General features: G+C 43.5%; 1 protein-coding gene across 3 annotated transcripts in view; it reads right to left on the bottom strand.

Moving 5' to 3' along the window:
* TBC1D8 (TBC1 domain family member 8) overlaps positions 1-25,472 on the bottom strand; it is a 113,121-nt gene extending 87,649 nt beyond the window's left edge. Inside the window, exon 1 of one of the 3 annotated variants that reach the window (XM_049115439.1) lies at positions 25,286-25,472. In XM_049115439.1, coding sequence (XP_048971396.1) covers positions 25,286-25,412 — 127 coding nt within the window. In that variant the 5' untranslated portion in view covers positions 25,413-25,472. The remainder of the gene's footprint in view (positions 1-25,285) is intronic. The other 2 variants (XM_025463844.3, XM_025463847.3) reach the window with 2 other exon arrangements.
* Positions 25,473-25,642: the final 170 nt, after the last annotated feature.

Raw genomic sequence — 25,642 nt, 5'->3', positions numbered from 1 at the left:
TGGAATCACCTGGAGAGATTTCAAATCCTAATCCAGAGATGCAAGAGGTGTGTGGTGTGGCCTGGGGTAGGGGTTACTGAGAGTTCTCTAGGATCCTGAATCACGACTTCTGACCTATTATTTGCACAATAAGCAGGGGCCTTCATTATCTGATGAAGCTGCTAAAGAGAACAGCAAGTGAAGGTAAGAATAAACCAATCCACAATAGCCAAGACATGGAAACAACCTCAATGTCCATCAACAGATGAATGGATAAAAGACAGGGAATTATTATTGTATTCACACACACACACACACACACACACACACACAGAGGAATATTATTAAGCCAAGAGAAATAAGGAAATCCTACCATTTGCAACATGGATGGGCCTTGAGGGCATTATCCTAACAAAGAAAGACAAACACTGTATGATATCACTTACATACAGAATCTAAAAGAAGCTGAACCCATTAAAACAGAGTAAATTGGTGGTTACCACAGGCTGGAGGGTGGAGAAACTGTGGAGACGTTTAAGGGTACACACGTGCAACTAACAAACAATTTCTGGAAAGCTTATGCACAGATAGTGATTATAGTCAACAATACTGCATTATAAACTTCAAAGTTGCTAAGAGACTAGATCTGGGGTGTTCCCACCAGAAAAAGAAATAATAATTATGTGCCAGGATAGAGAAGTTAGCCAATACTACAGTGGTAATCATGTTGCAACTTATAAACATATTAAATCAGCACATTGTACACCTTCTACCATATTATATATCAATTACATCTCAATTTTTAAAAAATAAACCAATACACATTTAGGGGAAAACCACCTGTCAGTCTCCTTAGTAAAATAACTAAATGCAAAAGCACAGAAGGCCCTTGCAAGAAATGCCAATCTCAGCAAAAACACTGGATAAGAAATAAAGTCCCAGGAAAGCTCTAGACAGACCCAAGGACACAGTGGACAGCTGAGCCTTACCCACCATGGTAAATACGTGGCTTGCTGTCTGCTGTACCATGGCGACGTGGTTCCCAAAGATGTCAATGCTGCCATTGCCACCATCAAGACCAAGCGCAGCATCCAGTTTGTGGACTGGTGCCCCACTGGCTTCAAAGTGGGCATTAATTACCAACCTCCCACTGTAGTACCCAGTGGAGACCTGGCCAAAGTAGAGCGAGTTGTGTGCATGCTGAGGAACATCACAGCCATTGCTGATGCCTGGGCTCGCCTGGACCACAAGTTTGGCCTGATGTATGCCAAGCATGCCTTTGTTCACTGGTATGTGGCTGAGGGCATGGAGGAAGGAGAGTTTTCTGAGGCCGTAAGGACATGGCTGCCCTGGAGAAGGATTATGAGGAGGTTGGTGTGGATTCTGTTGAAGGAGAGGGTGAAGAAGAAGGAGAGGAATACTGAATACCATTCCTTCCAGCCCTGCAGCATGTCACACTCAGACCTTTAGCTTCAACGTTAGCTGACAGGCATTAAAGCTTTCTGATTAGATTGTCTTCAATTTTAACTGTGATCATGTCTTCTCCATGTGTACCTGTCACTTTTTCCATTGTGTCTCAAAGTAAAGGCTTTAAGAAAGAAAAAAAAAAAGGTTGTGTTACGAACCTAACACAAGCTTGCCCTCTACCAGGGTATGGGCTAAGGGCATATGGTCTTTGGAAAGAAGGCATTCAGAGGGGCATGTGCGCACGCGCGCGCACAAACACACACACACACACACACACTTACATGTGTGGAAAACTTCTGAGTGAGGCCATTATGCCTTACAGCTCAGAAGCTGATACCTATTATTTTTTTTAAGATTTTATTTATTTTAGGGGCACCTGGGTGGCTTAGTAGTTGAACACTTCCCTTTGGCTCAGGGCATGATCCCAGGGTCCTGAGATCAAGTCCTGCATCTGGTTTCCTGCAGGGAGCCTGCTTCTCCCTCTACCCATGTCCCTGCCTCTCTCTATGTGTCTTTCATGAATAAATAGAATCTTTTAAAAACAAAGATTTTATTTATTTTAGGGAAAGAGAGTGCACACAAGCAGAGCAGGGTGGGGGATGGGCTCAGAGAGAGAGGGAAAGAGAATCTCAAGCAGACTCCGCACTGAATGCAGAGCCCCACCACAGGGCTCCATCTCAGGATCCTGAGATCATAACCTGAGCCAAAATCAAGAGTCAGACACTCAACTGACTTTAGCACCCAGACACTCTGCTGATCCCTTTTATTATAGGGAAATGCTAGCAATTCATTGAAGAGTTTTAATTTTTTTTTAACTTCTTAGCCTTTTTGAAATTCAGCAATCCAGAAATACTGCACTTACAAGTCACATGACACTGACCAGCCTCACCTAACAGAGTCTATGGCAGAGCAAACCTCCATCTGTCCTGATGGATACAGTAAAGCATCTTAAGTCACCAAGGGGCTCTTTTGAGAGCCTCTCTCAAGTCAGAGAAAAACAATTCCAAAGAGCATTACTGACAAAATACAAAGCAATACCCCTGTCTATCCTTTATAACATTATTATCAGCTGCGCCTATGGGAAAACAAGTCATTTCAGTCCCCCCACCTTCATATCCACCCCCCGCCTTGCTGTGGATATTGTTACTCCTGTCATCAGCTAACATGCATCACACATACAGCATGTGCCAGGGACTCCAACAAGCTCTTCCCACTCACCACCTCTGTTCAAGACTCTCTATGCTGGAAAAAAAAAAAAAAAAAAAAAGACTCCCTATGCTGGGGTGCCTAAGTGGCTTAGTCAGTTAAGAACCAACTCTTGATTTCAGCTCAAATCATGATCTCAGGATTGTGAGATCAAGCCCCACATGGAGCCCTGCCATGGGCAGATACAAAACTGCATATATATAGGAGCTCAATTATATAAACAAAATTCATGGATAAAGCTAGAAAATCAATCCAGAAAAGTTACCTGTAGGATTTGTGTTTTTTCTTTTTTCCCCTATATTTTTTCTAATTTTCTATAATAAGATTGTGGGAGAAAGCCTCACCACAAAATGTTTTTAATGTTCTGTTCTCTAATTTAAAGAATGAAATTACAACCAGAAATAATCTTTTTTTTATACTATATTGACTGTTAAGTCTACATGCCAAGGACAGCCAGCTCTTGTTGAGTATTATGTAAAATTGTACACAGAACCAAGATGCACTTTCAGACTAGTCAGGAGCCAGCCCAACTGTTAAAGGCTTTAAAATAACTTTTTTAAACAAAACAGAAACCCCGGATTTGGAAGATTGGTCCACCTGTGTTCTTCTCAGTGCACAGCTCACGTCAGCATGCTACAAGCCTTTCGTGGTAGTGCCAAGTGGTGGCTGAAGTGTAAAATGTGTTTTGCCACAGCCAGGAATAGAGACTTGCACTGCAGTGTGTGTCGGATGAAACATCAGACCCAGCAGCAGTGTTAACACGGGTATGTGAGTTGCAGCAAATGAAAGGTGAGAGGCACAGCAGAAGGTCAAGGCAGCACCCATGTTCACAAGAACACAGGTCAAGGCCTTGCGAACACATGAAACAGAGCAAGAGTCAGAGATTGACAGAAGTGCAAAAGGCACGCCAGCAAAAGGCGTGAGAGCCAAAGTACAGCATGACGCCATAGCACTGATCGGCGGTAACTGTTGCTAAGGTGCTGAGCGACATCCTGGAAGGATTCAGAGTAGGCAGGACTCTGAACCACACTGGGATCCACCGCACTAAGTGTAGGAAGCATCTCAAGCATGCTCCAAAATCAGGGCAGAAGGCCAAGTAAAGTATACACCTCATTCTCAACTTGTCCCTTCACAATCTCTGAAAGATTTGTGCTTTTGAGTTTTGTTGTTTTAATGCTGTCATCCTAACCACTTCACCCTCCCTGTGTGGGTGTTACACTGTCAGTCCTGCAGGTCTACCTTATAAAAGAGAGAAGGATTCATTGCCCCAATAGACAACTAATTGTTTAGATTTAAGTGAGGTGCTCAGAGAGTTCTCCACAAGCCAAGAGAACACATTTCTCCCCCCACGGCCATGGGCCCTATATCTACCCAGCACTCACAAATATATGGTCAGAGGCTGCCAAAACCAGCAAGAAAGAGGAAGGAGAGGATTCACTATAATCTCCAACAATAGAAGAATAACTCAACCCTTTTTTCCTTTCTCTACTTACACTTAAGAAAATACTTTCATCATTATATTAATGCAGCATATAAGTGCTAGTGTGTCCAAGAAAAGTTCATTCAATACTCCAAGGCTCTATGAGAAATGCTTTCAAATTCCCTAAAAATAATTGCTATAGAATCCCAAGAGGGTTGGTTGCAGGCTAACCAAGATTTAAAAACTACCACATTTCTATTCCCCAAATCCATAAGATTCACACTAAAAAAACAACTCTTCAAATTTAAGGAAAAACTTCACGTTAGTTCAATATATATTCTGAAGGGGAAAGAACAGATCTGGCAAGGGTTCTAAGTAAACTCTCAGCTGACAGAAGGTGAGCAAGGGTTATTCCCCAAGAGAATTCACTAAAAGCAAGACTGAATTTGAGGATGTGGTCCTTTTTTTTTTTTGGTACACAGCCCAGGACTACCAGCTGCCAGTAATACTTGCAGATTATTACTTAGGAAGCTGGAAAAAAAAATCCTATAATCAGAGAGTCACGAAAGGCCAAGTGGGCAAAATTCTTCTTCATTTGGAAACATGGCAGGACTTCCCTACACACCAGGACGGGACGAGTACTCCCCTACATGGGCTTGTGAGCAGAGATTCAGAGCCCTCACCTTGTCAAGGAAACCAAGCTCTTTAATACACAAACTATCTCAGAGATAAACAATACTGATCACCAAGGAATACATTCATGACATTTGTGCGTGAATTAATTTCCTCTGAGCAAATGATATTTTTATGCCTGTTTAAAAAACAAGTGGTCTCCCATGACAGATGCATTCATTATCCAAACAATCGAGCAGCCTTCCGGCCACTCCTCTGTCCAAAAGCCAAGAAGCGCAGTCGGCAACACAGCACCTCTGGAGCCCACGGGGCGCCCAGGGCCAGGGTTCAGATTCTGAAAACAGACTCCCACATTCCTGAACCTGCTATTCACAGCCACTCCCTCTCCAGGGTGGACAAAATGAGCAGTTAAAAAAATTGTAGAAAATGTCCCATTGTCCATGTCTTCTGTATCCAGACCTGAATAACAGCATTTTTACAGATTTATGAAGCTCCTGCAAAGTCAGAAACTTGAGAAAACAGACACAGAGATTTAAAAAAAAAAAAAAAAAGCTTCCTTGCAGAAGCCTTATTTCCACAAAGCAAGGCAGATTCTAATCTATTAGAATTTCGTTTATTTTAAAAATCCTTATTTGTTTCAAAAAAGTCCTGCCTTTACTTCCAGTAATCCTCTGAAAAAAGCAACCAAAACCACAAGCCCTCAAGATCAGAAATAAATCATGTCAGGCAATGTTTCCTGTCTTTTTACACCTAATAATAGTGTGAACTAGCTTGCAGATATGAAGTACAGCAGCTTTTATGGTGCAGCACTATGACATAGAGCCCGGAGTTTTAGGGATATCTAAATGCATTGTTTAAAAATGATCACCTAAAAAAACTTTTATTTTAATAAAATAAAAACCATAAATAAAAACCACCTTTCCCTAATACCAGAGTCAAGCAGAGTAACCAGAACATGTATGTTAAATTCAGAAACATCTCAAAACCTCATTTGAGTTTTGTTTTTTAAAGATTTCATTCATTTATTTGACAGAGCCAGCAAGCACAAGCAGGAGGAATGGAGGAGGGAGAAGGAGAAGCAGGCTCCTCACTGAGCAGGGAACCCGATGTGGGGGCTCGATCCAGGACCCCAAGATCATGACCTGAGCCAAAGCAAATACCTAACCAATTGAGCCACCCAGGTGCCCCCTCATTTGAGTTTATAATTCTTCCTTCATCCATCAGACATTTTAATTGCTGGCATTAATTACAATAGTTAATTAATTACAGGTAACAAACTTGAAATCCATCCTCTTCCCCTTTAGACACTATTAGGTTATAATGTCTTGAAGGTAAGAATTGTCTACCACAGCAACTCTGCTGTGCACATATGGACTTTCCATAAATACTTGTTGAGTGCTGCTGCTGACTTATCAGTTTTATAGAAAGAAAAAGTGCCCGCACTCTGGTATCAATACTTGACAAATCAGATGGCCCTATCAACCTCAGTTTGCCAAATGAGGATACCAAGTGGCCTACATAAATCTTCATGTACAGATTGAGATAAAGCAGATGAAAACACTATGAAAAGTACAATATGCAAAAGTGCTGGATTATTATTATAGAGTAATAAGCAATAATTTTTTAAAAAATAGAAGTTTGGAAGAAAAAGGCATTATAAGCCAGCTGTTCTTTCTTGGGGAAAATGAACACTGACAACTGTAAATAATAAAGACAGACAAGGTCAATTGCAGACAACGACCAAGTCTTGAGGTGGGCACAGCAAGAGCCTTCTTGTTTAATTCTCTGAAGACAGTTCACTATTTCTGAGCAAGCAAAAATGATATCCATCGCCCCTTCTACTTTTTCATCCTCCTGTTTGCTTCCTCTCCTCTCTCAGATCAGAAAGACTCTCCCTATTCACCTGCTAGATGTGGCTAGTCCCAAAGACATGGGAACTGGAGGGTTTATTCCTCAGAGGTATTTGGAATTCTGGGTAAGAGCCAGAGACTTGGCACCCAAACTGGTAATAGTAAATCTTGGACCCAACCTGCCCCTAAAGAAGCAGACCTTGAAATGCCAGAAATTCTCAACTCACTTCACACACCACAGAGGGGATATGTCCACCATCTATGGAGAATAGGCTTGACCATGTAGAAAAGAAAGAGCTCTGTAGTCAGAATGACTCGGCAGGGGGTAGGGAGTGGGGGGTGGCAAATGGGTAAAGGAGGTCAAAGGTACAAACTTCCAGTTATAAAATACATAAATCCTAGGGATGTAATATATAGTATGGTGCCTATAGTTAATAATACTGTATTGTAGGGGCACCTGGGTGGCTTAGTCGGTTAAGCATCCAACTCTTGATTTTTGGCTCAGGTCATAATCTTAGGGTTGTGAGGTCCATCCCTTCAACAGGCTCTGCACTGGAAGTAGAGCCTGCTTAAGATTCTGTCCCTTTCCCTCTGCCCTTCCCTGTTCACGCTCACGGTCGGTCTCTCTCTCTCTCTCTCTCTCTCTCAAAAAACCAAACAAAAAATAATACTGTGCTGTATATTTGAAAGTTGCAAAGAGTAAATCTTAAAAGTCCTATCACAAGAAAAATTAATGTGTAACTAAGTGTAGTGAGGGATGTTTCCTAGACGTATTGTGGTGACCATTTCATGATATACACATATATCAAGCCATTATGTTGTGCTTGAAACTAATATCATGTTATATGCCAATTCTAAATTTAAAAAAAGATGACTAGACACAACAGAATTCTTTGAAATTGTTGACCTTTTAAGGCCACAAGGAACCAAAGAGATGAGAGCGACCAGCCTGCTCATTTGACAGGTAAGGAATCTGAGGCTCAAGGAGGTTAGGCAAATGACACAGGGGTCACACAGCACCAGGAATTAACTGCATATATGAAACTGGAGCCCAGCTCCTGAGTCCTACCTTAGGCTCTTCCCACTGCTGCTGTTTCACCCTTCACAAGTGGGGACCACCACGTACCCTCACCTACAACTTCCGATGATTCCAGGATAACAGGGGCAGATAGACAACTATTAACTAAGCACTCTGGCTATCAAGCACTATCCTAGTACTTTAGATCCTTTTTTATTTGCTATCATAATTACAAAATTTGTGTTAGTAATAGCTCCATTTTACAGAAGAGGAAACTAAGGCCCAAGGTCATACAAGCAAGAGGAACAAGATTTCTCTCCTTTTATACCTCCTAGTAGTCCTATCCTTTTCTCCAACAATATCTAAAGTAAACTAGATATAGATGTAATTGAGAACATGGTAGAAAAATCCACTGAAACCAAATTCACCATAAGCATTCCACTCTGTACCTTAGCTCTGAAAAACAAATACACATGAAATCCAAAACACAACTTAACAGTAAATCTGAAAATGTTTAACACAAATTCTAGTTCTAGTTTTCTCTAATGAATTGCAATGCACCTCTAAACCAGCTTCAGTTCTTCTCTTCAGTTCTCCACTCGACCCTAATGGGAAGAGAAACAAAGGTCTCCAGAGCTAGGCTGAGGATACTCAGGAAGCTGGGGACCCAGGACCAGGGTCACAGCCCCAGCAAACTGAGTACAGTCCTAGCCATTCAGTCAAGTCCAGAGAGTCCAGAGGAAACTGGGAACCCATGCAAAAATCAAGAGTCTCCTCAAAAATTAAATATAGAGTTACCGTACGATCCCACAATCCCACTTCCAGGTATATATCCAAAAGAACTGAAGGCGGAGACGTGAATAGATATTTGCACACCTATGTTCATGGCTGGATTATTCACAATAGCCAAAAAGTAGAAGCAGTTCTATGCCTATCAATAGATGACTGGCCAAGCAAAATGCGGTCTACACATGCAATGGAATTCAGCTTTAACAAAAGAAGGAAATTCTGACACAGGCTACAATATGGATGAACCCCGAAGAAGACACACCAAGATAAGCCAATCACAGAAAGACAAATACTGTATGATTCCATTTACATGAGGGACCTAGAGCAGTCAAACTCATAGAGACACAAAGTAGACTGGGGCTTGCCAGGAGCTGGGAGGAGGGGGAATGGGGAGGCTGTGAGGCAGAGTTTTGGTTTGGGAAGATGAAAAAGTTCTGGAGATGGATGGTGGTGATGGTTATATAACAATGTGAATGTACTTACTGCCATTTAACTATACACTTAAAAATGATTAAAATGGAGGCATCTGGGTGGCTGTCGGTTGAGCATCCAACTCTTGATTTCCTTCAGTTCAGGTCAAGATCTCAGGGTCCTGTAATGATCCCTGCACTGTAGTCTGCTTGTCCCTCTCCCTTTGCCCCTTCCCCCAAGCTCATGCACATGTGTGCACTCTCTCACTTACTCTCTCTCAAATAAATGAATAAAATCTTTTTTAAAAAATGGTTAAAATGGGGGGCACCTGGGTGGCTCATTTGGTTGGGCTTCTGACTCTTCATTTCTGCTGCGTCCTGAGATCGAACCCCATGTTAGCCTCTGCCCTCAAGAGGGAGTCTGCTTGAGGGTCTCTCTTCCTCCCCCCCGCCCCTCCTCCAACCTCCTCACACAGGTGCAGGTGTGTTCTCGCTTTCAAAACTAAATGGGTAAATCTTTTTTAAAATGGTTAAAATGGGAAGTTTTCTGTTTGATATTTTTAAAAATCTATTACTTAAGCCTTTTAAAAACAAAATAAAACAAGGTCTCAGCACATGTCAGCCAGCACAAGACAAGGGGGAGCAGATCTGGAGGAGCTAAGCCAGGCTAGGGGAGTCAGCCATGGGAACTCCTGTTTTAAGGAATCCCTGCGCCTTTCTGGAAAAGGCTAAACTCAACCAAGTGAAAACAGCAAGAGCATCATTGCCTCAGATCAGTCAGGCTCCTCATGTGCAAAAGAAGGAATATTGCTAGCAGTCTCCAAAATCCCAGCTTCAACATTCACTCTGCTGTCACCCTCAGAGGCATGACAACTGGGAGTCCCAGCAGTGGCACAGAGGCCATCCACGTGACTGGGAGACTTGAACCCACAGCTGCTGAGGTTATTTTTAAATAGGAAAATGAGTCCACTTCATTCCAGTCACCTACAGAGGGCTGCTGAGTGGCTTCATGGAAAGGGAGAGAGAGCAGGGGCACCCAGAACACCGCAGGAGCCGACTGTGCCAACACTTCCAGAGCACAAGAGAGCTGAGCCCAAGGACAATGTCCATACCCCAAGGCAGAGCCTGGAAGGGCCCCGAGCCAAGCTGTGCTTGCAGGGACCCCACGTGCCTTGGTCCCTGATCAGGAAAAGGGGTCAGAAAGACTTCAAGGGGCCAGAAGCTATCAATTCTTCTGGCCCTGCCACGGGGCTCATAGACAATGTCCTTAAAGGCTGGCAAGAACCTAAAATATAGAGCTCCAGGGCTCTAACCTACTGGACTAAGTATTTCAGTTTTTAAGGGCAAGGACTCCAAAAGCCAATCTCTTACGGTGTCATAAAAACACAAAATGTTTTAATGAAGGAAGTTTAAAATGAAGCTGACATATTTAAGAGGACTTGCGGTGCACACTTGAGAATTCTGGTCCTAGGTTAATTACTACAGTAAGTAATTACTAGAATCGAGTCACTCCAGATTAATTATCATAGTAGAGTAAGTTCCCTGAGGGGCGGACTTTGTTTTGTTCACTGCCTGGAAAAGAGCTAGGCACACAGTAAATACTGGCTGAGTCAATCTGTTTTCCTAGCTTTTCACTCTTTTAAAATTCAGCTGTTTACTGACCACAACCAAGGCCTAACCCAATACTGTAACATATTCACATGATATTAAAAGTTTGTTGTTGTTTTTTAATTCATAAGAGACACAGAGGGAGAGAGGCAGATAGGTAGGCAGAGGGAAAAGCAGGCTCCCCGGGGGAGCCTGATGCAGGACTCGATCCCAGAACCCCAGAATCACGCCCTGAGTCCAAGGCAGATGCTTAACCTCTGAGCCACCCAGGAGGTGCTCCAATATTAAAAAGTCTCATGTGAAAGTCACTTACAGTTTGGGGCAGGTGGAGAATATGCAGATGCACATCTGCCCTGCTGCACATGACACCTGGAACCATGAGAAACCCCAACTCTTTAAAAAGCAGATTACATGGGGCACCTGGGTGGCTCACTCAGTTGGGCGTCTGACTTTTGATTTTGGCTCAGGTCATGATCTCAGTATCATGGGATCAAACTCTACCTTGGTCTCTGTGCTGAGCATGGGGCCTGCTTGAGGTTCTCTCCCTGATTCTCTTTGTCCCTCCCCACCCCCCACCTCCCCAGCCCCACAACACCCACCCCTCATACTCTCTAAAGAAAAAAAAGGGGGGGTTACAAAAATGGTCGTTTCAATGAGAAAAACAGAGGGTGTTTAGTTCAGACCCACAATAAGTTATTTTTTTCTTGCAGAAATTTCCTGAAGGTTTCTTTAACTTCTAGGTATAGTTTACATTTTGTTATTACCAGCTAAATATACCTCTATCAAAGTGGAGAGTGCTTCCAGGTTCACATTTACAGCTATTTATCTTTTTATTTGGAATTAACTTCAAGCTCATAGAAAAGTTTCAGGAATTAAAATAGGACAAAGAACATTCATATACCTTTTGCCATGCAACAGATTTGCCTATTGTTAACAGCGTACCCCATTTGCTTTATTTTTCGCTCTCTCGATATGATAGTATATAATTATACACACACTTTTTTTTTTCCTGAATCATTTGAAGGGAGACCTATTCCCATGAACAGGGGTATTCTCTTACACAACAACAGCATCGTTATCAACCTCACACGTGGTACTTTCATGTCCCATTCGTATTCTAGTTTTGTCACTGACCTGACCTTAGCATGTTGGTAGCAAGTTTCCCCTTATGGTTCAGGACTCATTCTAGGGTTGGGCATCACTCTTGATCACGTCTCTAACTTCCTTTAATCCTCAGCCTTTTTTGTCTTTTACTGCCGACACTCTGAAGACAAAGGTCCTCATCCCCTTTTTTGGTTTTTGACAGTTTTGATCAACTGAGTTATTCTTAGTTTATAATAAAAAAAAAAAAAAACATGCTTACATCTGAAATATCTTTATTTAAATTCATAAATTTTTCCACACATTTTTAATCATTTGCTCTGTACTTAAAATGTACATCTCTTTGGAGCTGTGATGGGGAAATTGTCCAATTTATACAATTCTGATTCTAAATACAACTTTTCAGGAATGTATATGGCAATATAACACAAATAGCATATTAGAGCATATGTTCCCAAAGCTTCCGCAATTATGATCTCTTGTGGTGTGGGTATATCTGTCATTCAACTCTCTCTGAGATTCTCCCTCCTTCCCTCTCCCCATTTCTATCTTACTCTCCTTTACCCCCACGCCCTCCCTCCCACACACAGACTTCCTAATGATCCTTCTGGTATAAATGGATGCTCACCTATGGAAACTCTGGTCTTGAATCTTACCAAGATTTCAGGCACCATCAACATGTTTCTGGCTTTGCCTATAGTTAGGGTTTCTGCAAGTTTCAATTCAAAGAAAGCAAATAAGTGTACTATTCTATGGTTCTAACTTAACTTTTGAAAAGAAATATAGAATACTCAAATCCAGCTTTCCAGGTCATACAGGAAGTTAAAAATCACACAAGAAAAGCAGCTTTTACAGTGGGATACAAATCTTATTGAAGAGAATTTTCCAGTTCCAAAAGAGGCTCTCCAACTCTTGTTCTTCAAACCTAAAGGTTTTTATTTGGATAAATGAAGACAAGCAAAAGGCAAGGCAAAACAACACCAATTTAGCGCAAATCTTTTCACTGCAAGCATCAGAGCAGTAGACATCAGAACTCTATCTCCAGTGAATGAGACCATCAAACCCACCGAACAGCAATTCCCAAATTAATATGCCACAGTGTAGTGTGATCACTCTTAGCTTCACTTGGCCACATAGCTGGCTCAGGTACTTTACTTCAACTAGCAAGTGGCGGTACAGTAGACACGCATCTCATGTTTAACTTATCAAATTCAAAAAAAAATTAAAAATAAAATAAAATAACTTATCAAATTCAACAACATGCACTGGCCAGAACACAGAGGCAAAACAACTGCTCCTGTGGACCACCCATCAATCAAGGAGCACGGGGCGGGCGCCAGAGGCCCCTACTTCCCAGGAACTCCTAGTAACGTGAGCAGATTACCAAGAAGAGGACCCTGCTGATTTTAAGGATTTTTTTAAATTTTTCAAGCAATTTTTGTCCTTCGTGTTGATTTTGGAACCTAATACCCACATTAGGAGGCAGCTCCATTTTATCAAGATTAAACAATATCCCCTTTGAAACCTGAGAGTTTAAACTCTCCTTTATTTCAAAAACATAAGGGAAACTAAAGGTTAAAACAAACACACACAGGAAGGTGCATGCGCACACACACACGTATTTTACTAAAACCTAATCTCTCTAGCCAAATCCTTGGCTATGATTGAATCCTTGATAGATGGAAGATGATGAGCTATACATTCCTAAAGCAATCTTAATGCCTTGCTTACATTTTACATTTATTTTTCATTATACAGCAATATAACATAAACTCAAAATCCAACTTTAGCTCACTCTGCTTCTGGGGTAGGTGCAATATCCAAATCTCTACCTGAGATTGAACAATGCTGTTTCTTCCTTTTAAAATTGTGTCTGTCGGGCAAATACTGCTTCTCAAGTGAAAAAATCCAGAGGTTTCTTCCAAATCTTCATCACTAGGCCAATCCCATTTTTTAATAAAGATTTCATTTATTTATTTGAGAGAGAGAAAGAGCACACACACATGAAAGGAAGGAAGGGGTAGAGGAAGAGAATTAGACTTCCCGCTGAGCAGACAGCCTGACACAGGGCTCGATCTCAGGATCCTGAGATAATGATCTGAGCCAAAGGCAGACACTTAACAGACTGTGTCACCCAGATGCCCCTAAGCCAATCCCATTTTAAGAATGCTAATACATTTCCTTATTAAAACATCCCTGTAAGGGGCACCTGGGTGGCTCAGCAGTTGAGCGTCTACCTTTGGCTCAGGTCCTGATCCCAGAGTCCTGGGATCGAGACCTCTCCCTCTGCCTATGTCTCTGCCTCTGTGTGTCTCTCATGAATAAATAAGATCTTAAAAAATAAATAAATAAATAAATAAATAAAACATCCCTATATCTCAAACATTGGGCTACAATTTTTTTAAAACTCTATTGAATGGACTCAATAATTCACAATAGTCAAACTTCCCAATCTTTGTAATTTGCTGAAATTATATTTAAATTGTTCTAGAAATAAATTCTTTGTTTGAATCCTGGTAACATCATTAATAACAAAAGACTATTTATATAGTCAATACCCCAGACAATATGGTTCAAGGGGTATCCCACACACAGGCATCTCAACGTGGCACCAAATGCCAAGCAAGTAACAACCAATTTTTAAATCACCATCATTTCCTCAAAGAATTTCTTTTGGCTGGTGACACCACCACTGTCCAGTGCTGAGCCAACATCCCTGGGATCCATTTAAGTTAGGTCATCCTTTTGGTGGTCACTTACAGATGAGGCATTTTCTTAACCTTATTTCCAAACCAAAATTCCTTGGAAATTGTATCCTGACAATTCCAGTCCTTGCTCACCTGCATGCCTTACAGACTTTGCTGACCTATTTGAATCCTAGCCATTGCCCACAACAAAGCCCAGCAGCCCCTCCCCAAGTCCATACCACAGAAGCAGCTTTCAACAGACCCTCTACCATTTGCTGACAAATAATGTTTGTAATAACCACCAAAAAACAGCCAAATCCCACCCTGATAAAGCTGCCTTCACATGCACGCCTACTTCTCCCCCACCCTTCCACTCCTATACCATGCCTACCTGCACCCAAACTGCTCTCACTGAGGTTGCCAATGTCCCACCAGTCTTTCCCATACAACACTGCAGAGTCCATCCAGTTTCCCTCCCTGCTTCTTGAATACACTTTTCTCTTGACCTCTGGGAAATAACACCCTGCTCATTTCCTCCTATTCTCCTGACCACTCCCCCATCCCCTCTGTATTTTCCTCCCCTACAAGCCTTTCTAGACAGCTCACAAGCACATCAAACTGAACTTGCCCAGACAGCTCCAAGAGGCCACAGAGCTCTTGCACATGCTGTTTCCGCTGCTCAGTCTCTTTCCTCCGTGTTTTACCCAGCTAACACCATCCTACACACCCTGCGGGTCTTAGCTGAGATCAGAGGTCCTCAGAGAACTGCTTCCTGACCCTTAGGGGTATTCCAACCTCTGTTATTCCCTCTCACCACTCATGTGCCCCCTCCCCTGCACTTATCACCATTTATAATTCTGTATTTCATGGTCTAATAATCACCACCACTAGCTTTTTCCGTCCCTCTGGATGATAAGCTTCATGAGAAACCTGGCATTGTTGAACAAAATGTGCTTTTGGCTTTTTCTTATATATTTTTTAAGATCTCATTATTAATTTGAGAGAAATTGAGAGAGAGCATGGGTGAGAGGAGAGGCAGAGAGGGAAAGGCTGACTCTGCTGAGCAGGGAACTTGATGTGGGGCTCGATCCAAGGATCCTGGAATCATGACCTGAGCTGAAGGCAGTTGCTTAACCAATTGGGCCACCCAGGCACCCCATTTCTCTTCTTTAAATACTAATAACTAAATGGATTTTGCAAACATATCTAGAAAATATAACAGTTTGAAGTATAAAATCTTCCACTACTATAAAACTGTAATAATTGTTTTGCAGGTTAAGAAACTGAGACCCCCAGAAGGAATGGGTTAGTCACAGAACCATGTCTTTGAGGCTAGGTCAGAGATAAAAAACTTGTAACTCCAAACTGATTTCCTCTCTAGAGAAAAAAAAAAAAAATACAGAATAGCTATCTTTTAATTTCAAATAAAAGTACCTGACAAGATTAGATGCATTTCTGAAAATAGTTCCCAAGTCTCTGTGAAATTGACACACCCCACACATGCTAGACATTTTGAAGGCTAAATATAGTGTATGGAGAGGACAGATATCTGAGGCATGGGCAATCCAAGAGTAATCGTGGTCCATGAGGCAAGAATGTAACATCACTTCAATGCTTCTCCTTATCCCCATTACTCATACAGAGCTGGTAACCAGAAAAAATGCCAAGCTCTCCCAAATTTTAGATTCAGTCTACATTTTATCCAATTTCCATGTGCATGTAAAGAAACAGGTAATTCCACAAGGCTCAGTGAGAAACACAACAGCCCCTTTACCCCTCCCAACTCTCACTTCCCAGCTCCCCAAAGGCAACCACTTCCAATTCTTAACTGATTCTTTTTTGCATTTACCTCCACATCTCTGAAGAACACGTTTGCACTACTATTTCTTAAATTTTTAGTTGAGGCATTCACTGGCAGCTTTCAGAAGCAGAGTGTTTAGTTCCTTTTCATTGACCACCACCACCACCTTCTAGCACTCATACTTCACTTAGGCTTGGTTAGATCATGAGTCAATATTTACATTATTATAACTATGTGAACATTACTGAGAGCTGAGCTTTGTAGTAAAACTATGACATCTGCCCAACCTACATAACTTTTGGTTTTCCCTGGAGTTCACAACTGCCCCAGAATTCTTGGCTGATTTAGCTTTTTATGTATTATTAAGTTACCCATGGGACACCTGGGTAGCTCAGTTGGTTAAGCATCCTACTCTTGATTTTGGCTCAGGTCATGATCTCAGGGGCATGAGATAGAGCCCTGTTTCGGGCTCTGCACTGAGCATGGAACCTGCTTAAGATTCTCTCTCCCTCTCCCTTTGCCCCTTCCCCACCTTGCACGTGAATGCATTCTCTCTAAAGAAATAAACAAAAATAATAATCTACCCTAATGTGCAGACCTTCCTTCAACATGTGCAAAGATGTTAGGTGCTTTATCAATCTCTCTTCTCCTAGGAGCTGTCCTTGCGGTCTCTCACCCCGCTCCAATCTGGAACAAGAGATCTCTCAGCTATCATCTCAGGATTTCCCTTCAATCACCATCCTGGAGATTCCCTTTTAAGGACTTCTTTTTAGGGGCACCTGGATGGCTCAGTCAGTTAAGTAGCTGTCTTTGGCTCCAGTCATGATCCCAGGATCAAGCCCCACTTTGGGCTCCCTGCTCAGAGGGGAGTCTGCTTCTCCCTCTCCTTCTCTCCCTCTGCTCCAAACCCCCAGCTTGGGCTCTCTCTCTCTCAAATAAATGAATAAAATCTTTTTTTTTTTTTAAAGACTTCTTTTTAAAAACTGCCAACTCTTGGGGGGAAAGACTGTACACTTCACTGCATGAAAACTAAGAATGTTGGTTCTTCAAAAGACCCAAAATGAAAATAAAATGTCCAGTCACAGAGTGAGAAATATTTTAATACTTCAAAAAGGATACAGAACACATAGATATATGTGCATGTACACACACAAACACAGAGCTCCTAAATTAAGAAAAAGACATTTCCCCCATGCCTTTGAGGTTACAGAGCCATGTGATTTGCTTCAGCCAATATAAAGTGAATAGGGGTGCCTGGCTGGCTCAGTCAGTAGAGCATATGACTCTTGATCTCAGGATGGTGAGTTCAAGCCCAACACTGGATGTAGAGCTCATTTATAAAAAATAAAAATAAATAAATAGAAGGGATAGGTGTCACTTCCAGGCATGAGCTCTAAAAACCAGCATGAGATTCACCAAATTGCTTTTCCCTTTACCATGTAATCATGGAAGCATTAGGAAGGAGCCTTCCTCCTAATGGACCTCTCTGATTGCCTACATGAGGAGAGAACCCTGGGGACCCACACTGGATATATACCATGAGGGAGAAACAAACTAATGTGGGTCCACGGAGATGTTGGGGTGTTTGTTACAGCATAACCTACCCCATTTTGGCTGATACACGCAATAAGGTCACTGACAGGTATATTCTCTGAAGAAAGTTTCACACATATGAACATTATACAAGAATGTTCATAGAAGCAGTATTTGTCATACAACAACTAGAAACCCAAATTCAACTGACAAGAGAATGCATAAATAATGGATTACTCCCCATCAGCAAAAATGAATAAATGTGGCTACATGCATCAATATGGTTCAATGTTAGAGTAAATATATATAGAGAGAGAGAGACAGACAGAGACAGAGAGACAGAGAGAGAGCGAACTGGGATGTGGAAAAACAAGCTTCAGAAAAAAACAGTATTATTCCTTTTATATAAAGTTATAAAAGCACACAAAACTCAACAATGTATTAATTAGGGAGGGGAATGGAATCAGGAAAACACACAAGAGATCTCTTAAACACTGCAAATATTATTATTTTTTTTTTTTTAAAGATTTTATTTATTTATTCATGATAGTCACAGAGAGAGAGAGAGGCAGAGACACAGGCAGAGGGAGAAGCAGGCTCCACGCACCGGGAGCCCGATGTGGGACTCGATCCCGGGTCTCCAGGATCGCGCCCTGGGCCAAAGGCAGGCGCCAAACCGCTGCGCCACCCAGGGATCCCCAAATATTATTTTTTTAATAACAGGCAGTGGGTATTGTATTACTTATATATTACATACTCCTATGCACATAGAAGATTTCGTATTTTAAAACTTCAGGCAGGGACGCCTGGGTGGCTCAGCGGTTGAGCATCTGCCTTTGGCTCAGGGAGTGATCCTGGAGTCCCAGGATCGAGTCCCTCATCGGGCTCCCTGCATGGAGCCTGCTTCTCCCTCTGCCTGTGTCTCTGCGTCTCTCTGTGTTTCTCATGAATAAATAAATAAAATCTTTTAATAAATAAATAAATAAAATAAAACTTCAGGCAAACTACAATCCTATTTATTTTTGAATGTCCATTCTATATCAGTAACTACTTGTTCAGAATAAAACCAACCACAGAATACAGTAGTACCCTTTCCTAAGGAGAGCTTCTTTGGGGCTATTTGGCTGTTGATTTTTCCTTCCTTTTTTTAAAGTAAAAAGCAGGAAGCAGAAAAATAAAATCTGGTGGAACAACAGACCCACCAAATGTTCAAGAATATTAATGACTCAACTTTGCAGAGCTGTGTCAGTTGGCTGGTGATGTACTAGGGAAATCATTCTGGGTCTGTATAGGATCATTTACATAAAGGTTACCAACGGGCAGTGCTAACAGCTGGGCTGGCGCAGCTGACAAACTACTGCTAGTCCTTACAGGCATGCAGGGTAGGCGTGAGAAATAGCAATGACAACACTCTATATTATTTATTCCTGTTTTTTGCATAATTCCTGTTTCCAGGATGATACAAAACATCTCTCAGCCTCCAAGGCTCACACCTATCAATTTTACTTGGACATCCATGTATTTGCTAAGTATTTATTGAGTGCTCCAGCGACAGAAACTGTTCCAGGGCTAAGGACACAGTGGGGAGGGATACAGACCTGGGATCTCCATCCTGGAGCTCATGGTCTGGTTCCCTAGGAAGTGATAAAGCCATAAAGGGCCACATCATGGCAAACGGTGGTGAGTGCTACAAAGGAAAAGCAGGGGTGGGAGGGTGTAGAAGAGGTTCAGTCCAGTGCAACATCACCAGGCAGTGAAGCTCAGGCTATGATCCGAGGGGTGGGAGAGATCCACCTGACAAGCTGGAGAGTCTGTGCTTACAAGGAGAAAGAGCCCGAGAGGTGGTGCAGAATAGCTCATACAACACCCAAGCAACTGTTTAAATATGCTCAGGGCTGATTTCAATACAAATGATTAAAGTTTTTAAAATTAGGGAGGAAATCTGTTCTGAAAATATGATCAGATTTACTACTTACATTTAAAATAAATTCCTCTCTAACCAATGCTGCCAGAATATAAAATCAAGATCATAAAATCCTACCCCTTCACGGCTAATAAATGAATTCTTTAAAAGCTCCAAGCCTCTCAATCATTTTCAGCTCTTCCTAAAGAGTTCCAATTAGGCTGAAATGGCTAGCCTCCGCTACTGCACCACCCACACATTTGTACCTCACATTATTCCTCGAGGGACACAGTCTCTGCCTTGTTTGATTACCTAATTACAGTGCCCTTATTATGCTTTCATTAAATGCAACTGTTGGAAACCCCAAAGCTTTTATTAATGGCTTATCAGCCCTTAAAAATATATCTGTTATTTTACCTGTATATCTGTATTGGAAGATACCTTCCAATTTATGCTCCTAAAATCAAAGTACTTCCTTTAGTTGTGTTTCTTCCTTACTGTGTTTTTAGAAAACAAGACCAAAGCATGTAAGACTCTAAGGCCAATATTTGGGACGTTTACACAAAGCAAAGACTGCCTGGTTAAACCAAAGAGTTTTGCTTTTGGTGAAAATAAATCCAACAAATTCAGGGGCATCCAGCTGGCTCAGTCAGTAAGGTATGTGGCTCTTAATCTCAGGGTCATGAGTTCAAGCCCTACAGTGGATGTGGAGCCACTTAAAATAAATCTTAAAAAAAAAATTTAAAATTTTAAAAAGCAGGCAAAAACCACTGACAAATTCAGGTACCTGAGCAAGACTACAGCCAATGTCTGATGGACTAGTCAAGAAAGGCAGCATCCAAGCTGGACTTCACCAGTTTCCAACCTTTCAACAGAATCATTCTGAGCAAGGCTAGTGACCCCACATGAATCCCTGGTGTCAGTTCCATATCCCCCAGACATTGGGACACTGTTCCAAAGATAGTAGACAATTCACTCCGGGCACAGTCACTCACATTCAATGCCTGGAACACTAAGGCGAAGTTCCCTTTATTTACTAGGATTTAACAAAGGATTTCAAAGAAGCTCTGTAAGCAAATCCTGCTAGCACAAACTGCTATTTAAATATTTAACTTTCCAATTACACTCCTTAAATACTGCAGTTAATAGGGGCGCCTGTGTGGCTCAGTTGGTTAAGCATCTGACTTGGGCTCAGGTCATAATCTCAGGGTCTTGGGATTGAGTCCCGCATCTGGCTCCCCACTCAGCAGAGTGTCTGCTTCTCCCTCTCCCTCTGCCCCTCCTCCCACCCACTCACTTGTATGCACCCTCAAATAAGCTCCTTAAACAAATAAATACATGTATACATACATAAGTGTGGAAAGAGGTGTTTCCTATATCCTTCGCTACAATGCAAACCTCTTTACAAACACTTTTATTCCAAGAAGCCCTTTGGTTAGTCAATTTTTTTAAGTGTTAAATTTCCTTTTTTTATGGACCTACCTATGAGGGGTAAGTCCAGCTGCTAAGCCCCTCATCAAGTTTTAATTCTAAACCTTGTTTGACCTGGAACTCTTGTGCATTACTGGTAGGAACGTAAAATGGAACCGCCACAGTGGAAAACAGTTTGTCACCCTCTAAAGTAAGCTTCCTTCTTGTCCCTGTCTTGAAGCTGTTACACCTAAGGCTTAAAGAAACTAAATAAACTAGCACAAGGCCTCCCTGCCCAGATTTGTAACCAACAGACTTATCTGGACTCAAAGTCCCTATTTCTCACTACACTGTACTTCCTCCCGTGACCCTGTTAAGCTACTGAGGAATTTGTTAGCCCCTTACTATTATAAATCCAATGACAGGAACAGGGGCTGAAAAGGAGAAAACATCGAGATTTTCTTCAAATTACAATTTCTTAACTGCCAGCCTCTTTGGGAAAAAAAATACAAGATTATACAGGAACGCACGTGATAGAACACTGCAAAATAAGATCCTTCAGCGGGGCACATCTGAGTGGTGACATTCAGTCTTTAAAGCTACATTTGTGCTGCTCATTTTAGAGGACAGAAGTGGTGTGTTCAGTCTGCACCTCCCAAATGCTGACTTCTCCCGCTCAGTTCTCCCAGAACGGACTCGACTTTCATAATATTCCTATATCCCTGAAACTAATGTAACGTGTGTCAACTACATTTCAATAAAAAAGTGAATAATAATAATAAAAAAATATTCCCCAGGGCTGGAGACTGTATCCAAGTGAATACTTGTATACCTTGACTTCCTCCCTTCCAGAGCAGCAAAATCACTCCTGTCCCAGGAGCCCTGGAAACATGTGAGAAGACTGTATTCAGCTACACCATGTTCTAACCGGAGGAAAAGATCCCTCCCTCCCACCACTGCCCCCAAGCCCTGGATTTCCTTCCCCAGACAGGTATGAGGGGGTGGTAACAGGCCACCTGAAAAGCTGGTGCCCTGATCCTTCCCCCTGAAAGAAGGGAGCTACAAAAAAAAATGGCAGAAAGAGGTCTGTTTCCCATCCCTCCCTCCAGCCTTCCACAGTGGTCCGACTGCCAGGGAAACAGGAAGCCCAGAAGAGAGAGGCGATGTTCCTGTCCTGTGTGATCAGCTCAGCCTCAGTCAGAAAAGCTGGACCTCCGCTCTCACCCAACTTTTAAGAGAAAAGTAGAATCCACCATCTATGCATGTTATTTGTCCACACATTCATCTTACAAACATTTAATGAGCACATACGATGTGTCAGGCACCACTGCAGGTAAAATATCCACCCTAATAGAACAGACAATTCAGCATGAAGAAACAATGAACAAAATGAATAACTATTTTGTGTATTAGAGAAAGACCTATGGAGAAAATAAAGCTGGAGATGGATATAAAAAAACGTACGTGTGTGTGTGTATGAATTAATAGGAAGATTAATTATAATCCTCAATGAAACAAAACTTATTTCTGTGGGCAATTTTTAAACATGTCAGATTAAATGCCAATGGAGAATTCCTATGTTTAAGCTCCTATAATAACAAATTCAGCATCACAATAAAAAAGACACTTCATTACCATTCCCCTACATTTTATTTCCAACCCCTCTTTTATTTCCAACCCCTCTTAACCATTTCTACTTGCTTCTCTCCAAAGAAGTCTAGAACCAGTCAGAATATGCATATTAGCCCTTATAAGTTTTAAATCTTTAAAATAAATTGCTAAAAATCTGCCAAATTATGATTCTACATATTCTGAAAACCACCACCACCATGAAGCTGCCCTGTGTCAGGCTTGACTTTACAACACTCATAATTGGTTGGGTGAGGATCAGCCCACTGGTGGATGTGGTAACTCTGGGTTGCTCAATCAGCACAGCTACGGTTAGTTGCTTCCCAGCTAAATGCCTGAAGGTAAAGTGTCCAGCAGCCAAGGAGATGTCACACTTTCACAATCAACAGGAGGTTCTGGGTCCCCCGGAAATAAAGCAAAGTGTCATGTGTCTTTTTGTGGGGTATTGGGGGGTTGATCAGACCGCCTTTAATAAGAGCACTGTGGGGATGCCTGTGTGGCTCAGCAGTTAAGCGTCTGCCTTCAACTCAGGGCATGATCCCAGGGATAGAGTCCTGGGATAGAGTCCTGCATCGCGCTCCCTGCAGGGAGCCTGCTTCTGCCTCTGCCTCTGCCTCTCTCTCTGTGTCTCTCATGAATAAATAAATAAAACCTTTTTAAAAAGAAAATTGTGAATACTCACTGTAAGCCCAAACCAAAGTATATGCCAAGTAAGTACAAAGCCAAAGGTATAACATGAGACCTGCTTGATTTTGGAATGCAACAAGGAGGGGGAGTGTATCATTTTGAGTTCATTGCAAATAGACTCTAGAAAAAGAAGTGAAGTCCGGAAGGGACGCTGACTTCAATCTCTATCAGGCACCATATCTGAGGCTTTGCCTAGCTTGTCTGGACCCGTTTCCCTTGCTAAAAGGTGAATACCCTAAGTCTTTCCAAGGCAGCCACAAAAACACCCCACACTGTCAACTGTGCACTGAATTAAGTGATAAAAACACCTGCTGGGGGGATCCATGGGTGGCGCAGCGGTTTGGCGCCTGCCTTTGGCCCAGGGCGCGATCCTGGAGACCCGGGATCGAATCCCACATCGGGCCCCCGGTGCACGGAGCCTGCTTCTCCCTCTGCCTGTGTCTCTGTCTCTCTCTCTCTCTCTGTGACTATCATTCATACATAAATAAATAAATAAATAAATAAATAAACAAACAAACAAACAAACACCTGCTGGGTAGATGTTTCATATGTTCCCTGTTTCACAAACCTTCAAACCCTGTCCTCATCCTCTACTAAAGGAGACAGGCCAGGTACTATGCTTAACATACCAAAAATTAAGATACACCGCCCTCAAAAGACTGGGAGGACAAACCCCTCCTCTGGCCTCTTAGCCTCTGACGGGCCTCACAGGGCACCACCAAACTTGATTTCCCAAGAGCTCTGGCATTAAGTGCCACCAAGCTGCTCAGGGACACACACACCAAGGCCTCAATGGCCTCCTGCCTCCTACACTAACTCCCTCTCTCACAGCTTACAAGCAGCTCCCAGGGCAGGCCTACCTGCTGCCCAACCAGTCCCCACTACTCACCATCATCACTGGTCACCTCACCACCCCCTTTCATCCAGATTCCTCGACTACCCCATCACTCTTCCATCCAGAACGCCACCAGGTCATACCCACTCCTTGAGACTGAGTAAAATCCATCCTCTCACCGAATCCAACTGTCAGCTTTCTCACCTTCCAAGTCTAAAATACAGGAAGGGTAATTCCCCTTGCAGTGAGTTGTTTCAGGACCTACTGATCACATCTCTCCACTAGACTTTACTCCAGGAGGACCCGCCCCGCCCCCGCCCCCAAGAATAAGCCAACACTGGAGTCACCAACAGTGAGCCTAGGCACCCAAGTTCAGTGTCTTGACCTCTCTCTCCGGCCTTGGTCTCATACTTCACTCTCAATAGAAGGAGGGGTGTGATGGGAAAAAAAAAAAAAAAAAGATCTAAGGTCTCTTTTAACTCAGATTCTAAAATTTGGAAATTCCATATAGATTCCCTAGACACAAATGAAAAAGGCTAATTAACTGTTCCTCCATTGACCCATTTAAACAGGTGGCCCAGCTATGGAAGCTGGCCTCGATTTTTCCAAATGCTTGATCTTCGCAGATAGTAACTTTTAGAAAAAAAAAAAAAAAAAAAAAAAAAGCTTTGTTTTTCATAAATTTTACAAGCCTGAGTCTTGTTCCTTCTATCATCGCTTGGAAGAAACACGTGGGGCGGGGGGGGGGGGGGGTAACTGACCTGCTCGATTTTGCTACTAAGATCCTAAGCTCGGCATTGGCACTGCCTCGGTTTCTCGTCCGGGTGGGCAGACGGTGCCCGGCCCGCCCTGCCCTCTCACCCGGCGGGCCCTGCAGTCCCCGTCCCCGGCCAGGACGCCGCCTGGAGCCTCGGGCGCGTCCAGATGGCCGAGTCGGGGCGGCCGGGGCGCACCCCGCTGTCACCTGGCCCCGCACCACGGCCTGCGCTCCTCCCGGGCGGCCCCTGCCCCCTCGGCTCGCGCTCCGGTCGGCGCTTCTCCCTGGACTCCGGAGCCACGCCGGCCTCCACGCGGTCGCTGGGCCAGGCGGCGAAGGCACCTGCCTCGCCCGCAAAAACGCACGAGCCCGCAAGTCCCTTTTGCCGCCACCTCGACGGGGGCTTGCAAGAGAAACCCCGGGGACAGCAAAACAAGCCCGAGGCAGGGCCGTCCCGGCCGGGCGTCTCCCACGACCTCGCCACCTGCGAGGCGCCCCGGGCCGGGGGCCGCGGCCCCGGGGCCCGGCCCGCTGCGCCCGCCCGCGCCGGCGCGCCCCTTACCCGTGAGGCGGCCGCCCCCCTCGCCGTGCCCGCGGCGCCGCTGCAGGATGAAGTAGCAGCTGCTCTTCTGAGTCACCCAGAGCTTCAGGGCGTTCTTCAGCAGCACCTCCTCGGGCTTGAGCCACATCGCAGCGGCCCGACCGCGCCCGCGGGCCCCGGCTCACATCGCCCCCGCCGCCCGCCGCGCCGGGCCGAGCCCGCTCGGGAGGAAGCGGCGGCGGCGCGGACCGCAGCCAGCCGGCGTCCTGCGCTCGGGGAGTCCGGGGAGCGCGGCCGGCGCAGCTCGCCGCTCGCAGCCCGCGCAGCCGCGCAGGCCCCGCCCCCGCGCAGGCCCCGCCCCCGGCCCGCCCCGGCCCC

This window comes from Canis lupus, chromosome 10 (genome assembly GCF_003254725.2).
Source record: "Canis lupus dingo isolate Sandy chromosome 10, ASM325472v2, whole genome shotgun sequence".
Classification (NCBI taxonomy): Eukaryota; Metazoa; Chordata; class Mammalia; order Carnivora; family Canidae; genus Canis; species Canis lupus.
This window is presented reverse-complemented; position numbering and strand designations above follow the sequence as displayed.